At 41.4% G+C, this 17,886-nt stretch overlaps 1 protein-coding gene across 1 annotated transcript; it reads left to right on the top strand.

Annotated features, from left to right (window-relative positions):
- Positions 1-232: 232 nt before the first annotated feature.
- CATSPER2 (cation channel sperm associated 2) lies at positions 233-15,450 on the top strand. The gene is made up of 13 exons (XM_080808468.1): positions 233-373; positions 821-967; positions 1,466-1,639; positions 1,833-1,901; positions 7,385-7,557; positions 8,076-8,231; positions 8,512-8,636; positions 9,874-10,052; positions 10,267-10,366; positions 10,685-10,741; positions 13,462-13,685; positions 14,043-14,210; positions 15,326-15,450. The coding sequence occupies exons 2-13, from the start codon at positions 823-825 to the stop codon at positions 15,355-15,357; spliced, it is 1,602 nt and encodes a 533-aa protein (XP_080664594.1). The 5' UTR covers positions 233-373; positions 821-822; the 3' UTR covers positions 15,358-15,450.
- The last annotated feature ends 2,436 nt before the right edge of the window (positions 15,451-17,886 follow it).

Genomic DNA, 17,886 nt, shown 5'->3' with positions numbered 1-17,886 from the left:
CCGATTGGCTGTGAGGCGCCTGCGTCGGGCGGGCGGGACCAGCTGGTAACCGCCGAGTGGCCGGAGCGCGGGGCGGGGCCGAGGCGGCAGGCGCCCGGGCGAGCCCGGCTGGGAGGGGTCCTGGGCCGGAGGCTGGAGCTGGGGCTGGGCCCGCCTAGGAGCCGGAACCCAGGGAGTGAGTGAGGTGGAGTGGGGCGGGGCGGACTGGGGCGGAGTGGGGCGGGACCGAGCTAGAGATGGGGCGCCGAGGTGCTGGGAGCCGGCCGTGAGCTCATCTTTCGTGGGGAGAGCTGAGTTCTGGGGGCGCCAGAGCGGAGACGGAGACCGAGACGTGAAGGCTGGGCTGAGTGGGAGGAAGAGAGCCTTGGCTGAGGTGAGGCCCAGAAGCGGGAATTGAGAGATGGAGACTGCACCTGAGGGACGTAGTTGGGACAGGACGTGTTTTCCAAATGCCAGGCTGCTACAATTTGTCCATTTCCTCTTGGTTTGTCTTTCGGGGGCAGCCTTAAGTCCTCCCACTGCCCCTCCTCATTGCATTGCCCAATTACCTCAGGTCCAGGTGCTGGTCTGATTTCCTCTTTGTCCAGCCCTGGGATGCCTGCCCTGTGGTCACACAAGTGAAGGTGCTTGGCCACTTAGTCTATTGCGCAATGTCTCTTCTTACAACTCTTTGCTCCTTTTGTTTCAGAAAACCCTGAGTCTTGGTACAATGTGTTTGACTTCTTTAAGGGCAAAAAAAGTGGGAGAAGGAGAAGTAAACCTCTAATCTTTGGTCCTCTCCGAGAATGAAATGACACTTGTTTTTTCCATTATTTTGCAGACATGGCCACCAGTCACCCAATAGAACACGTGCACCTGCCCCGAGCGGATGCCATTCGTTCACGTCTCATTGATACTTTTTCTCTCATCGAGCATCTGCAAGGCTTGAGCCAAGCTGTGCCACGACACACTATCCGAGAGATAGTTGGTCAGCAGCCTGTTTCTTAACCACCATAGATTTAAGCCTCCTCACCACACCCTCCAAAGTGTAGAAAGCAGAGACCATTTTAAGGGTGAAAAATTCAGGGAAGATTGGCTTGCTTGCTAGTTTGTAAATGATATCAAACTTGATAAATCAAAGGCTTTGTAAAGAAAGCTCTGAGCCCAGGGGATCGCTCACTTTTAGGCTTAGGGTATCTACTAGCCCTGGCCAACTTGGAAGTTTCTATTTCCAAGACACTAAAAATTTTGAGGGTTGAACCTGCTGCCTTTACTCTTGGGCATGGACAGTGTTGGTCATAAGTGATATATTAGCTCGTATTCCAAACTAATGTTAATTGCAGTGAGAAAGAACTGCAAGGCAAGCCTCTGCACTAGGGGACCCATTATGTAACCAGTATCCCTGGCCCTGGTCCTGCCTGTTCTTCATATCCCCCAGAGACTTCTCTTTATATGTATCCACTATCTCTTTTAATTTTTGGTCTAGATCCTTCCCGTCAAAAGAAGGTTATGTTGGGAGATCAACACCAGCTGGTGCGATTCTCCATAAAGCCTCGACACACAGAACAAATTACACATGGCCGGAGGCTGATGAGCAGGCTTCGAGTGCGCTGCAGTCAGAGGCCACCTCTTTCCTTGTGGGCTGGATGGGTCCTTGAGTGTATCCTTTTGTGCCCCTCATTTTTAATCATATGCCTTAATTGCCTCTCTTGCCTTATAATCTGCCTGAAGACTTATTTTCCCTTTTCCAAACTCCCATTTTCTTCTCATCCTCACTGGTTCTCTTCTTGCCCTTATGGTATCACCTGTATAAGAAAGAATTCCACTCTGTATGTTTCCTTAAGAAAAAACAGGTCCTCTCTTCACAAACTTCATCATCTTTCTCATCTTTTTGAATACGATTGTACTGATGGTTGAAATAGGTGAGAACTGAGAACTGACATTGGATGGAAGAGGAAGTGGCTGTGGGTCATTTTTCCTATAAATTGATCATTTTAAAATTTTTGAATGTTACTTGAATTGTGATAGAAACAATTATATTAAGTATTGGAGTAGGATTTATGCAACTGCTAAGATGTCAAAATATTTGAAGGGCTCTCAAGAGAGTGGTAGATATAAAGTAGTCTAGACACAGAGTATAATAGACTTATGGGCAACCAAAGATGTGAAGACCAGTTATATTTCTTGTGTCAGTTTAGTTTAATAGTTGTTTAAATTAGCCTTTTGTATTAGAGATATTGGTGCCTATCAGTGAGTGATGCAACATTTACATTTTTTACAAGTATGTTAAATGTTAAGTCCAAATAAGAAAGCTCACAAAGTATGTAAAGTTAGCTACAACTAAAATATTAGATGATCCAAAAAATGATTAAAGAGTAAATGATTCTAAAATCAGTCCTGGGGGCACCTGGGTGGCTCAGTGGGTTAAAGCCTCTGCCTTTGGCTCAAGTCATGGTCTCAGAGTCCTGGGATCGAGCCCCGCATCAGGCTCTCTGCTCGGTGGGGAGCCTGCTTCCTCCTCTCTCTCTGCCTGCCTCTCTGCCTACTTGTGATCTCTGTCAAATAAATAAATAAAATCTTTAAAAAATAAAAATAAAAAAAATTAAAAATGTATTAAAAGCAAAAGAACATCTGGAAAAATCAATGGCTCATTTGATTATCATCTCAAACAAACTGCTCAGAATTGATGAAAAGGGGGCACCTGGGTGGCTCAGATGGTTAGGTGTTTGCCTTCAGCTCAGGTCATGATTTCCAGGTCCTGGGATCGAGCCCCATGTTGGGCTCCCAGCTCAGCGGGGAGTCTGCTTCTTCCTCTCCCTCTGCCTCTCCTTCTGCTTGTGCTCTGTCTCGTTCTCTCTCAAATGAATAAATAAAATATGTATTAAAAAAAGAAATGATTGGGACGCCTGGGTGGCTCAGTTGGTTAAGCGGCTGCCTTCGGCTCAGGTCATGATCCCAGCGTCCTGGGATCGAGTCCCACATCGGGCTCCTTGCTCTGCAGGGAGCCTGCTTCTCCCTCTGCCACTCTGTCTGCCTGTGCTCACTCTCTCTCTCTCTCTGACAAATAAATAAATAAAATCTTTAAAAAAAAAAAATAAAAAAAATAAAAAAAAAATAAAAAAAGAAATGATGAAAAGGACAGTAGAAATACTTACTCCTTGTGTCATCCTCATTGTTTCAGGGAATTGTCCCCCTTTAATGTTTTTTGTTTGTTTGTTTTAGACTTTTTAAAAATATTATTTATTTATTTATTTGACAGACAGAGATCACAAGTAGGCAGAGAGACAGACAGAGAGAGAAAGGGAAGCAGGCCCCCTGCTGAGCAGAGAGCCCTATGCGGGGCTCTGTGGGGCTCAATCCTAGGACCCTGAGATCATGACCCTAGCCAAAGGCTGAGGTTTAACCCACTGAGCCACCCAGGCACCCTGGAGTTTTCCCATTTTAAAATGGTCTTTTAATGCAATCAGCTCAAAGATATTTAAATATACAACAGTACTTGATACCCACTACAGTATGCTATATACTTTGAATTACTTATTTTTTTTTAGAGAAAGGGAGAAAGAGTGTGGACGCACGTGGAGAGGGGAATGGCAGAGGGAGAGGGAGAGAGAGAATCTTAAGCAGGCTCCATTCCCCAGCGTTGACTTGCAGCGTGGTGTGGGGCTTAATCTCACTACCCTGAGATCATGACCTGATCAAAAGTTAGATGTTTAACCAACTGAGCCACCCATGTACACCTGTATCTTGACGTATTTTATTTTCTCACCATTGTGGTGAGAATTTTGAAGTAAGTCACCCACATTTCCTATTTCTTGTATGATAACTGGCATGTATTTGCCTTGTGGTGTTAAGTCTTAAGCCTTGGAATAAAGTAAACAGCCATAAATGTCAAGATTTCCTGGATCTAATGGGCAAATAAAAATAGAATAGCACTACCCATTCTAGTTGGTAAAACAGTTGGATATGAAACATGATCACTGTGCTACAAGATAGGTAGATTCCTTGAGTGGCCATTATCTGACAAGTTCAGCAAAATTGTATTTTATTAAATACATTCTCATGGTAGAAAGTCAGGAGGGATTTTGCAAAGGCAAAGAATTTGTGACTAACATGACTTTGAACAGACCAATTAATGTGATAAACATTGAGACTGTTTAAGTTTAAAAAAAAAAAACCAATTTTCCAGATCATAGAGAATGTTGTTATAGATAGGGGAAAAAATAGTAATTAACAAACAGTTCTATAGATCAAAGCTCCCCAACCTTTTCTTTTCTTTTTTTTTTCTTTTAGAGAGAGTACACATGCTGGTGGGAGTTGGGGAGTTATTAAGCAGGTTCCAAGCCCAGCCCAGGGCCTGACATGGGACTCCATCTCATGACTCTGAGATCATGACCTGAGCTGAAATCAAGAGTTAGGCGCTCAACCAACTAAACCACCCAGGTGCCCCATCCCCAATCTTTATGGTCTTGTGATTTTGTTTCCCAGTAATACAACTATAAACTTGTAAACCTCCTTAGGAGTTTAATCATTCCATTAGTTTTCTATGAGATAAAGAAGCAAGTTGAAGTAGAAGTAATATTTCAGACTAGAATATTATTAAATATTGTATTCTAATGTGTATAATATATTTTTAAAAATTATAACGTTAGCACATTTTTACTTTTGCCATTTTGTAAGTGATTCCTGCTGCTTTTAAATATATGGAAAAAATAAAATAAAGAAAATATATGATTTGCCCATAAGTGAATTTTTTTTTAAAGATTTATTTATTTGACAGACAGAGATCACAGAGAGAGAGAAAGAGAGAGAGAGAGAGAGAGGAGGAAGCAGGCTCCCTGCTGAGCAGAGAGCCCAATGTGGGCTTGATCCCAGGACCCTGGGATCATGACCTGAGCCGAAGGCAGAGGCTTTAACCCGCTGAGCCACCCAGACACCCCCATAAGTGAATTTTTATATACTGTTTGGCTCAGGGATCAAACATATTTATTTTATATATTATATGTTTTTTAATTTAAGTTTTTGTTCTTTTTTAAACATTGAGATATAATTGACATATAACATTAATTTCAGGTTTACAGCATTATGTATTATATGTTAAGTACATCTTATATGTTAAGGTGTGGAGGAAATTTAATTATGTGTTACGGTATAAAAAAAAATCTACTTTCACAATGATATTGGTAATTCTACTATTCACTTTAAACATCAGTTGGCTTATTTTTATAATTTTCACATTTTGTTTCCAAATGATGAGAGGGAGAAAAGAAAGAAGATTTGACTCATTTGCAATCCATTTTCTGAAAATAACACATTGCAAGTGTGAATAGTTCTTATTTCCAACAACAACAAAAAATTCATGTATAACGTCATTATAATTTTTTACATTGATTTTGAGGTTCTAGAGATATCTTGATGTGCTATATATAAGATTAATTCTGCAAGTTTATCTCAAGATGATCTTCATCAGAGTCTATAAATTGCATTCATCTGATCAAATACTTTATATAGCGTTAGTGTTCCTTACTTCATTATGGATATGATGAGCCAAATCTTCTTTCTTTTCTCCTCTCATCATTTAAAAAAAATATATGATTTGTGCACAAATGAATTTTTAAGTGACATTATTTGTTGTTTGGTGTGGCGATCAAATATATTTTATGTATTATGTTTTTGTTTTTATTTTTTATTTTTTTGTATTATATGTTTTAAAATTTAATATTATGGATATAACCAGCCAAAAAAACGGTTACAATTTCAAACTATTTGACTGTCAAAATTGACAGCAGTTTGTGTTGTTCAGAGTGATTGAATATGTTTTTGTAATCTCCATTAACTGCCAAGGGTATCAGTCATAGTGCATTTGGAGGCTCTCAGATTGTTCTGTTTCAAAGGGAAACGTATTAGGGGTACCTGGATGGCTCAGCCATTAAGCATCTGCCTTTGGCTCAGGTCATGATCCCAGGGTCCTGGGATGGAGCCACACATGGGGCTCCTTGCTCAGTGGGAAGCCTGCTTCTTCCTCTCCCACTCCCCCTGCTTGTGTTCCCTTTCTCCCTGTCTCCCTCTGTCAAATAAGTAAATACAATCTTAAAAAAAAAAGAGAGAGAGAGAAACATATTAAATTATTATTTAGCTTTTAAGCCTATTTTGATTTCAGTGTTTTTTTTATTTCCCTACAGCGTGATATACATCCATTAAATGCATAAAAGAAATGAAGAGGGTTGAAAGATGAAGGCAATAAGCTGAGGAATAGCAATTAGCAGATAATAGGGTTTTAGAGAGAATGTATAGGATTTAATTTGCTTTGCAGGACAAAATCAGTTTTAAAGAAGAATGGGAAAGTTTTAAAAACTAACAAATAGGGCGCCTCGGTGGCTCAGTTGGTTAAGCGACTGCCTTTGGCTCAGGTTATGATCATGGAGTCCCGCATTGGGCTCCCAGCTCCATGGGGAGTCTGCTTCTCCCTCTGATCTTCTCCCCTCTCATGCACTCTCACTCTCTCTCTCTCAAATAAATAAATAAAATCTTTAAAAAAAAAAAACTAACAAAGAACCAAATAATTTTTTAAAATATTTTATTTATTTATTTGCCAGAAAGAGCACCAGCAGGGGGAGCAGCAGGCAGAGGGAGAGGCAGGCTCCTCGCTGTGCAGGCAGCCCTATATGGGACTCCATCTCAGGGCCCTGGGATCATGACCTGAGCCAAGGCAAAGGTTAACTGACTGAGCCACCCAGGCATCCTAAGAACCAAATAATTTCTTGTTATAGCTCAGTATGTCTCACGAATCTGGCTTCTTGTTCGTACTTCCTTATCAAACACCTTACATATCATGGCCCTACATTTTCATTCTATTCTCAAGGCCCATCGTTTCTTTGTGAAGTTTGGGACTGGAGTGCCAGTATAGCAGAAGAGTGGTGGTAGTGAAGAGAGCAATCCCTTGGTTACTGTGTGACCCTCGAGTGGGAAGGCAGTGACTTGCAGCTGTTAGACATACTGATACCAGCAGGAGAAGAGTTGCAGCTGTTTTTCATGGTCAATTCTTTCCTCTCCTGTATTTCACAGGTTGAAAAAAAATCAATGTTAAGAAGAAAAACAAAGGGGCGCCTGGGTGGCTCAGTGGGTTAAAGCCTCTGCCTTCAGCTCATGTCATGATCCCAGGGTCCTGGGATCGAGCCCCACATCGGGCTCTCTGCTTGGCGGGGAGCCTGCTTCCCCCTCTCCCTCTCTGCCTGCCTCTCTGCCTACTTGTGATCTCTGTCAAATAAAAAAAGAAGAAGAAGAAGAAAAACAAAGAAAAATGGAATAGCAATGGGCACACTGTGGTTTATAATAGTTTCTGATCATTCTATACCCTTTGGTTTCCCAGTTCCTTAACCTTTATTCATCCTTTGCTCTACTCTCACAGAATTGCTTGAATCCTCAAACGCCAAATTGTGGTCACTCAAGCTGACTCTGGAGGTGGCAGCTTGGTTCATCTTGCTTATTTTCATCTTGGAGATCCTTCTTATGTGGATATCCAGCTTTTTCCTCTTCTGGAAGAATGCCTGGAATGTCTTTGACTTTGTTGTCACCATATTGGTAAAGATAAATATCCTGAGGATTAGTTTGGTGGGTTGAGGAATGAGCCTAGGTGAATCAAAATGACAAGAAAAGTTAATTAGATCACAAGAAGAATGTCATTATTTTGATGTATTTTTTTAAATTTCAGTCAGTCTTTGCAGGAGTTGTTGGTACTAGTAGCAAGACAGAATTTAACCACAACATTACCCCAGCAAGAACATCTACCAGTTACTAAGCACTTACTAAGTGCCAGGCACCATTCTAAGTGTTTTTCATGTTCTAAGTATTTTCTCACCACTTGAGCTCCACAACAACCCAATGAGATAAGCACTGTGCTTATCCCCTTTGAAGTGCAGGGTTTTAAGTAATTTAGTAGAGGAAGGCTCAATTGGAAACAGTCCTCAGAGAATGCTGTTCAAGGGATAATGCCCAAGGAACTAAGAAGAAGATGAGATAGGGGTAATTGTGAAGAAGAAGGGGTAACTGTGCATGGGTGCTTTGGGTACATTTTACTCAAATCTGTGTGTTTCCCACAGTCCCTGCTTCCGGAGGTTGTGGTGCTGGTGGGGGTAACAGGCCAGTCTGTGTGGCTCCAGTTGCTGAGGATCTGCCGGGTGCTAAGGTCTCTCAAACTCTTTGCACGATTCCGTCAAATTCGAGTCATTATTTTGGCCCTGATGAGGGCTCTCAAGGTGATTTGACTGTTGCAGCTAAACCAACTGGGCAGGGTGGATAAACAGGGAAATTTAACATAAAACAAGGCTGGGTGGGTCAAAGAGGGACTGTATGAAATGTCATTGGATGAGAAAGGGCTGGGGACAGGTGCTGTGGTGTGGAGATAACTGGACTTGGGAGTGGAAGTGAGGGTTTTGCAGGAGTGGGGGAGGGGGGATAGCCAGGGTGGGCTTAACTCTGCTGTAGGTGGAATCAGCCTAGTTTGGCCCACCTCTGACTCAAGGTCATGGCCTCTAGAGCATGACCTTCCTCCTGATGTTGCTGCTCATCTTCTTCTACATTTTTGCTGTGACTGGTGTCTACTTCTTTGAGGATTACACCCGTTCAACTCGCCAGGACCTGGAGTACCCCATGTTCTTCTCGTAGGCAGGACGGGGGTGGGGGAGAATTGAGGGTGGGGGGAGAGAGTGTGGGCAAGAGACTGGGAAGCTAGTCCAAAGTAAGTAATACAAAAAGTATGGTCTATTATAAGGAACTGGAATAGAACACAGTAAGGAGAAAAAAGAAAGCAAAGGAATACTGAGTAGTAGTAGCTCTGATTTTGAGGAAAGGGTGACTAGTTCCAGGTTTGCTCTGGATTTTGAAATTTAAACGTCCCCTCCTCAGCCATCTTTAGATAGTAGTATACTCCAGTGTCTAAGCTCTGGTTTCTATATTCACTTACCTCTTTTGAAAAATGGAAATAGCACTACCTCATCAGAGTATAGGAATAAGAGTAATGCATTTTTGCACTTAGCACAAATTTTGACACAATGTAAGTGATCAACACGGGCTACTATGACTCTGAAGTCACCGGTTTTACCCAAAAGGCTAGGTGTGGTTATACATGCACACATCTAGATTAATTCAAAAGTAAAATCCTGATAAGATCTTTGTCTAGAGAACAGTGATTGCCAGTGGATAGTCAATTGGATTTACATGAGATAATGTTATTCATGAATTGGAATCCAATCTTGTCAGCACCTCTTAGGTCTCAGACTAAGAGGTAGCTTTGTAAGAGTATTGAGTTGGGAGAACCCTAAATATTCATCCAATGCAGGCCCTGATATTTTCAATAAGTTGTATATGGAGGACTAGGAAGGAAAGAAGGAAAATTCAGATACCTTCCTGAGATTTTTTGTGGCACATTCATTATTATTCATTATTTGGGATCATATGTTTATGTCACATACCTATCCATTTACTTAAGAATGACTTCATACCAAGGAACTAAATAGGAATGATGTTTGCTAAATTTTTAAGTGATCTTCTGTTCAATGAAGTCCATAGGACAGTGAAGAATGAACTTAGAAAAAACATACGTAGCTGGTGATTCATTCAATCTTTAAAAATTCAGCCAGTACCTATTTACTGAGCACCTACCATGTTCCAGGCAATAATGGAATAGTGAGAGATATTCATGGATTATTCAGGATAAAGGAAAACCTAACAAAACAACTGCAAACTGAAGAATGCTTAGCTAAAAGTTGTTAGAAAAGAAGCCAAAGTCAGAGCAAACTACAAAGAAATGTTCTTATGTTGCTTTAAGAGTAAGAAAATACTGTTTCTTAGAGATTTAGATCTCTGTTCTGTCTGTACCCATACCTCCTTTCTCTCTAGGGACCTGCTGAATTCCCTTGTGACAGTGTTCATCCTCTTCACCATGGACCATTGGTATGCACTGCTTCAGGATATCTGGAAGGTTCCTGAAGTCAGCCGTGCCTTCAGCAGCATCTATGTCATCCTTTGGTTGTTACTTGGTTCCATTATCTTTCGAAACATTATAGTAGCCATGATGGGTAAGCACAGAAGAGAGGAAACTTAGTTGTGAGGGGTGGCTGGGGAGAAATTAGGATGAAAGCTAGGATTGGGAGATCATGCATAGAGAGAACCTGAAGTAGCAGGAAGGCTTGGGGCCTGGAATGGATATTTCACTTGGTTTCTCCCCACCCAAGCCCTCTCCCCAGGTCTAGTCACCACAATCTCCCAACTCCTAATGGCCCTTCGGGGCAGTTACTAACTTCCAGAATATCAGGAATGAGCTGAACGAGGAAATCACACATCTGGAGGTTCAGCATAAAGCTGACATATTCAAGCGGCAGATTATCCAAAGGTCTGCTGCCCCATTTTCAAACTCAAGTTTAGTTCTGAAGGGTATCCCAACCTCATTCCCTGTTTCCATTCCTTGGCCTTGAACCCATTTTTCCCTTCTCTTCCACAGAAGATTTGCCCCAGGGTTAGAATTCCCCAGCTTTCAAATATTGCCTGATTCTTTATCCACTCTTGGGACTTTCCTACTCTTTTTCACCTTCTTACATCAATGTGTTCTCCTCAGTTTTCTTCACTTTATGATCTGAATTGTTTTCTTTTTCCCTCCAGGCTCCTGCATCAGTATAACTCTCTTCACTCTTCTGTGTTTTTTGCTTTGCAGGAGACAAAACCTGTCCCCTGAGGTAATGAGGTCAAGCATAAGCAAAGTGGATACCAGGTTAGGAGTGTAAATGTGAACTGGGATGGACAAATGTGAAGGAAGAGAGGGTAGAAAACCAAAGACAAAGGTTGACTTTGAGAGATAATCCATTTATTCAATAACTATTTATTGTAGTAGGTTAAGTGGTAGCCCCCCCCCCCCCACAAAAGAAATATCCATGTTCTAACCCCGGAACCTGTGAACATGATTTTATTTGGTAAAAGGGTCTTTGCAGATGCAATTAAGGATCTTGAGATGCAATCACCCTGGAATATCCAGGTAGGCCTTAAATGCCTTGAAAAAGTCCTTTATAAAAGACAGAAGAGGAGAAGACATAGACATTGAAGAAGAGAAGATGTGAAGATGGACATAGAAATTAGAGAATTGGAGTCATGCAACCACAAGCCAAAGAAAGCCAATGAATGCTAGGCAACTGCCAGAAGCTAAAGGAAGTAAGGAATCTTCTCCCCTAGTGGTTCCAGAGGGAGTATGGTCCTGGAGACAGCTTGATATCAGACTTCTGTCTCCCAGAATTGTGAGAGAATAAGTTTCTGTTATTTTAAGCTACCAAGTGTGTGGTAATTTATTACAGCAGTGATAGGAAACTAGGATAGGAAACAAATACCTTCTATGAAACAGATGTTATTCTAGACCCTGACTGCTGAGCAGTGGACAATAAAGCAAAAAGAAAAACAAGAAATTCATTCAAGAAATAATTATTTTAGGGGCACCTGGCTGACTCAGTTGGCAGAGTGTGTGACTCTTGATCTTCGGGTCATGAGTTCAAACCCCATATTGAGCAATAATAATTATTATTACTATTTATATAAACTTTTTTTAATTAAGTAAACTCTGCACACAATGTGGAGCTTGATCTCACAACCCCAAGATTGAGTCAAATGCTCTGCTGACTGAGCCAATCAGGCACCCCAAGAAATAAATATTGAATACCCATTAGGTGCTTGGGCTATATCAGTGAACAAAATAGGCAGTAATGCCTGTTATCATGGAGCTTACATACCGCAGGGGGGGAAGAGACAATAAACAATATATAAATGAGTAAATTAATACATTAAAATATGATAATCATTATGAAAAAAATAGAATAGGTGAAAAGGGATTGGAATAAAGGGTGGGGATTGCAGATGGGTTATAATTTTAAACAAGGTAGTCAGGATGGCTGCATTTAAAAGGTGACATTTGAACAAAGACATGGAGTAGGGAAGGGGATTACTGTGTTGAAATCTATGGGAAGAGTGTTATAGGCAGAGGGAATAGCTGATGTGTTTGAAAAACAGCAAAGAAACCACTGACAAGAGTAGGGTTACCAGTGGGGGAGAGTGACAGAAGATGAGGTCAGAGAGATAATGGGGACCTGATCTTGTAGGGCTATGAGGGCCACTGTAGGGACTTAGGCTTTCACTCTAAGTGGAATGGAAAGCTGTTAGAGCAGTGATATGAAGTGACTTACATTTAAGACAGATTACTCTCTGGGGTGCCTGGGTGGCTCAGTTAAGTTGCTGCCTTCGGCCCAGATCATGAACCCAGGGTCCTGGGATCAAGCCCTGCATTGGTCTCCCTGCGCAGTGGAGAGCCTGCTTCACCTTCTCCTACCAACTCGTGATCTCTCTTGCAAATAAATAAATAAAATTTTAAAAAATAAGAAGAAGAAGGACTACTCTGGTTGCTATGTTGATGATGCACAGTAGAAGAATGGGAAGAAGCAGAGAGATGAGTTAGAAGGCTAAAGCTATCCAGGCAAGAGGTGATGATGGCTCAGATAAGAGTGATATCAGTGAGAAAAGATGTATTTTTAAGGTAGAATCAAGAGGATTTCTTGGTGGATTGGATGGAGTATAAGAGAAGAGTTGAGAATGACTCCAAAGTTTTGGCCAGAGTAGTTAGAAGGATAGATTAGCTGAGATGGGGAAGGCTGTGAGTAGAAAAGTTTTGATAGGCAAAGAGTTCATTTTGGGTTGAATTTGAGATATCTATTAGACATTCAGGTGCTGATATGTGAGTAAAAGCTGAATATTCAAGTCAAGATTGAGGAGTGAAATCTGGACTAGATGTTTAAATTTGCATTTAGATGACATTTAAACTCAGGAGAAGAGATCACCAAGGAGTGACTGTAGATGAGGAAGATAAAAAGTCCAAGAGCTATGGCTTGGGGCCTCTCAAGAGATAGAACTGAGGGGGCAAAGCTATAGTTGTGGTTAAATGGGCATAGACCTGGGCACCTGGGTGGCTCAGTGGGTTAAAGCCTCTGCCTTCGGCTCGGGTCATGGTCTCAGGGTCCTGGGATCAAGCCCTACATCGGGTTCTCTGCTCAGCAGGGAGCCTGCTTCTCTTCCTCTCTCTCTGCCTGCCTCTCTGCCTACTTGTGATCTCTGTCTGTCAAATGAATAAATTAAAAAAAAATCTTAAAAAAAAAAAAGAGAAAGGGGCATAGACCTGCAGAGCAAGGAGCTAAAACTTAGCAAAATAAGGTGGAATGTGGAAGCGTGAGTAAAATGGAACACAGAAGCTATGTGGTGAGGGACACTAATAGGGATATACTACACGGGATCGTTGAAGTCAGAGGTGCTTGAAAGCTCGAATTTTGGGAATGGTTGGGCCCTCATGACCTTAAGTTCCAGCTTAAGGGGGATGGCAAGGGTCAGGGCCAGCATAATGAAAGAACTAGCCACATCTCATAAACGTATTTGAAGGAATAAAATTTCTCCTTTCACTTATAGAGATCCCAATCAACAAAGGGAATCTTTGGTCTTACCAACAGCTTTTGAAGAAGAGTCTAAACACAGTGCTGATGAAGAGGGTTCAAGAACATCTGCACTGAAAATAGAAGAGTCTTTGTCAAAAGCGAAAAAGTCCCCATCTTCCTCCTCCTCCTCCTCTTCCTCCTCGTCTTCATCTTCCTATTATTCCTCTTCTTCTGAATCCAGATATCTAGACCCCATCGGTAAGCAGAGTTTCTTTCATTTGAATTCAGACTCCTCGAGGAGACATCCCAGTCTTAATAGGAGTTCTCCCACTGTATCTACTTCCCAGTTTTCTCCACTAGTCTGATTTTCTGGTCTTAATTGCTTTCTTTGTGCTTTTGTTCATTTCCCCTGTACTTCCGCTTCACTTTGGGTAAGTGTGGCTGTGGCTGTCTTTGCTTACTATAAAAAGCAGTCTCTTGGTGATGTTCCCTTTTCCTTCCCTGATTCCTGTTTACTCTTGCATCCCTGCTTTTCCCCCACACGATAGGATCTATTAGCTCTTACCCAACTTCCACAGATCTAGACATGTGTTTAAGAAGCATTCCTCCCTCCAGGTCAGTTGGACTGGGAGACTCATGTGCACCAGAATCTGCCTGGGCTGATGGAAATGGATCAGGATGACCGTGTTGTTTGGCCCAGAGATTCACTCTTCCGATATTTTGAGTTGCTAGAAAAGCTTCAGTATAACTTAGAGGAGCGTAAGCGGTTGCAGCAGTTTGCAGGTATGGATTTAGGGCAGTCATGGGGATCAGGGGTTAAGTACATTGGAGTAGCATAGCAGAATAGCATATAACTGGGGAGAAGGAGAAGGGTGTCCACTATTTCAGCATTTCAGCCTGTGAATTTCCACCTCACGCTTAAAAATGTGATTCCTTGGTTTGGTATGTCACATTCTTATGTCCTGATTTTTTATAATCTAGAGAGAACCTGAAGCTTTGCTTCTCCAGTAGGGAAAACCTAAATGCTATAAGGTCTGAGAGTTTGTTTCCCAATTGCAGTCGTTGGATGTTAGGATAAGGTGGGCTCTTGCTCCATTTGTGTAGTCCACTCCCTTTTGGACCTGTTTCTGCTCTCTCAAGGGCATATTTCAGACGTGAGTGGTAGGGCCTCAACCTCAAATTGGGAAGCAATGGGGATTAGACAGTGAGCAGAGAGCTCACAAGTGCCCACTGCTCCCAGCCCCCAAAAGAGGTTTATGAATTAAACACTTTTCTTCCTATCAGCCCCTTCTAGTGTCAGCCTAGGCAGAGAGAAGTAGGTACATTATTTAAATAGTAAATTTAAGTGGAAAACTACTTGCTTAAAATTTTTTCCCCTAAATTTCACCACTGAGAGATGAATTGGGGTTAATAAATTCTCCCTCTGAAAATATAAAAACTGGAAAAGTTAGGGGTCATTTTTTATAACTTAATAGGGAGTAGTGTTGTCTTCCTCATATCTAATTGAAATCAGCTCAATGTGAAAGTAACAATGAGGGAAGACGAATGTGTGCGTGATAGGCACAGGAGGGCAATTAGAGGAATTTATACCAGTGAAACATGGAATTTAGAGCAGGATGTCACAGACAGGCTTTGCCTGCTTCAGGTTAATCCTACTCTTTCCAATTGTCCTCCCCACTTGTTCTCTGGGTAGAAACAGGGTGAAAGAAAGGAGAAGGAGCAAAGTAGCTTCTTTAATCTGGGTTAATTCATCTGTGGCAAAGAGTACTGACTCATAGAGCTTAATGAAAGTAAAAGATTTCTGTGGGGACCTAGAACCCGGAAAAGCAGGGTCTTCAGACATTCGGATGTCCTGAATATTCTTTGCTTCATAGCCTCACAGTCCTATTTCTTTACAGTGCAAGCACTGATGAACTTTGAAGACAAGTAAAGCTGACAATGGATGGCTTCAATTTCTTTGGCAAAAATTAATGAAGAGTTGGAAATGGAGAATTCAAAGTATAACTGTCTAATAAATACTGTTGGTAATTACTTAGTGGTCTGTTTCTGAGACGAAGGGGATACTGAAAGGTATAAAGTCAGGCCGCAAAAGTTAGTTCGGGTGCCAGGGGGGCTTATGATGCTTGGTTTTCTACTCTTTCCACAGGTCCTGAATCTCATTTTTTTCTTGACTTTGTCCTTGTAACCCCCACCCTTCCTGCAACCTCTGCTTCTGGACAGAGTCCTAATTTTACCATCTCCTTCCCTGATGGGTATGGGCCTCTGGGGGTGGGAGGGTAAAGAGATCCCAGGAGCAGGCACCCAGGCGTCCCTATAGCTGACTCTTTCAAATGAGTGGTCTATGTAGGCTGCCTCATTCTTTAACTTCTTAATGAAAATGATCTGGTTTCAATTCTACCAGAATGGAAATTTGTTCAACAAATATTTGTTGAGTTCCTATGTTCCAGACACCGTTCTAGGCATTAGGATACATCAACGAATGAACAGGACAGAAATCCCTGCCCATCCTAACTGGGTCCTCGTAAGATCACCAGGTAATAAATGATAAGTTCCATGAAGACTGACTTTACTTCTTCTCATTTCCCCTCAAATTATCCTTCTAGCAGCCCAGAGCCATGTGATAATAGCTGTACAAAACCAAAAACAAGCAAAATCTTTTCTGACTAAAGACAAATATTCTCAGGTTGAAAAACCAAGCCCCACTGGTAATGAAGCCATTACTCCTCTCCCTCCCTTTTTATCCTCGCCCTAAGTATCCCTTCTGTAGGAATACCCTGCTATTCCATAGGAAGAGATTGAAGCTCTATGCCAAATAATAATGAGCATTCATCAGGAACATTTTGCAAATGAAGTTACAACTTAGATATTGTTGTGATATAACAATTAAAATTTTTTCACATATGGTTTGTATTGAGCTTTTATTTTAGAACATAGTTTCTCCCTTTGATCTCTTACATCTTCAAATACCGTATTGGAACTCAGGCCAATGCATTGCCACTTGGAAACAGAAAAATTAATATTTGCTTTATTTTATCATAAGGTATATAAAAAATAAATCAAGGAAAGAAAAATTTTATAGTAACAGTACAGCTTCTATCTACTATATTACTGTAATAACTTTAACTTTCACTTTTTAAATGTTCAATGTGGATTTTTAGTTATGAACCTATATTAATTTTGTTTTATTATAATTCTCTGTATATTGTCACTGTGTCTTAAATTTAATATGAATGTTTTAAATTAAAAAAAACTTTTTTTATTATACTTTCAAAGATTTAAAACCTCAGAGAATCAGTAGGTCTCAATCCATCTCTTTCTTGTGACTTTGTACTAGTTGGCCTAATGTTCACAAAGACCTTCATTTATTTTTTCAACAAAAGTGTTTTTTTAATATTTTTTTCTTTAAAGATTTTATTTACTTATTTGTCAGAAAGAGAGACAGAGAGAGCACAAGCAGGCAGAGTGGCAGGCAAAGGCAGAGAGAGAAGCAAGCTCCCCACCGAGCAAGGACCCTGATGCAGGACTCGATCCCAGAACCCTGGGATCATGACCCAAGCCAAAGGTAGCCGGCCAACTGACTGAACCACCCAGGCATCCCATCAACAAAAGTTTTAAATTTCTTTATGTCCTGGCCATGATGTTCAGTTTTAAGGATAGAAAAACTGTTCAGGGGGTGCCTGGGTGGCTCAGTGGTTTAAAGACTCTGCCTTCGGCTCAGGTCATGATCTCAGGGTCCTGGGATCCAGCCCCACATCGGGCTCTGTGCTCAGCAGGGAGCCTGCTTCCCCCTCTCTCTCTGCCTACTGCTCTGCCTACTTGTAATTTCTCTCTCTGTCAAATAAATAAATAAATCTTAAAAAAAAAAATACTATTAAAGGGGCGCCTGGGTGGCTCAGTGGGTTAAGCCTCTGCCTTCGGCTCGGGTCATGGTCTCAGGGTCCTGGGATTGAGCCCCGCATCGGGCTCTCTGCTCAGCAGGGAGCCTGCTTCCTCCTCTCTCTCTGCCTGTCTCTCTGCCTACTTGTGATCTCTGTCAAATAAATAAATAAAATATTTTAAAAAAATACTATTAAAAAAACAAAAAAGAAAAACTGTACAGTATATGAATGTAAACCTTTTTACAGGTCACTTTTGGAGAGATTTCTGTTTTTTACTATGACAAGTAGAAATCTTCACAATGTTTTACATTTGTATTTTTCCTATTTAGGTGACTTAGGGTAGAATGAACATTTTTAACTTTTTTATTTTTAAGAGAGATTGAGAGAGTGCACACTCATGAGACAGAGCGGGGGCAGGAGAGGGCTAAGGGAGAGGGAGAGGGAGAGAATCTTAAACAGACTCCATACTCAGTGCAAAGCCTAACACAGGGCTTGATCTCACAACCTTGAGATCATGACCTGAGCCAAAATCAAGAGTTGGACACTTAACTGACTGAGCCACCCAGGTGCCCCAAACATTT

Source organism: Martes martes, assembly GCF_963455335.1.
Source record: "Martes martes genome assembly, chromosome: 7".
Lineage (NCBI taxonomy): Eukaryota > Metazoa > Chordata > Mammalia > Carnivora > Mustelidae > Martes > Martes martes.
This window is presented reverse-complemented; position numbering and strand designations above follow the sequence as displayed.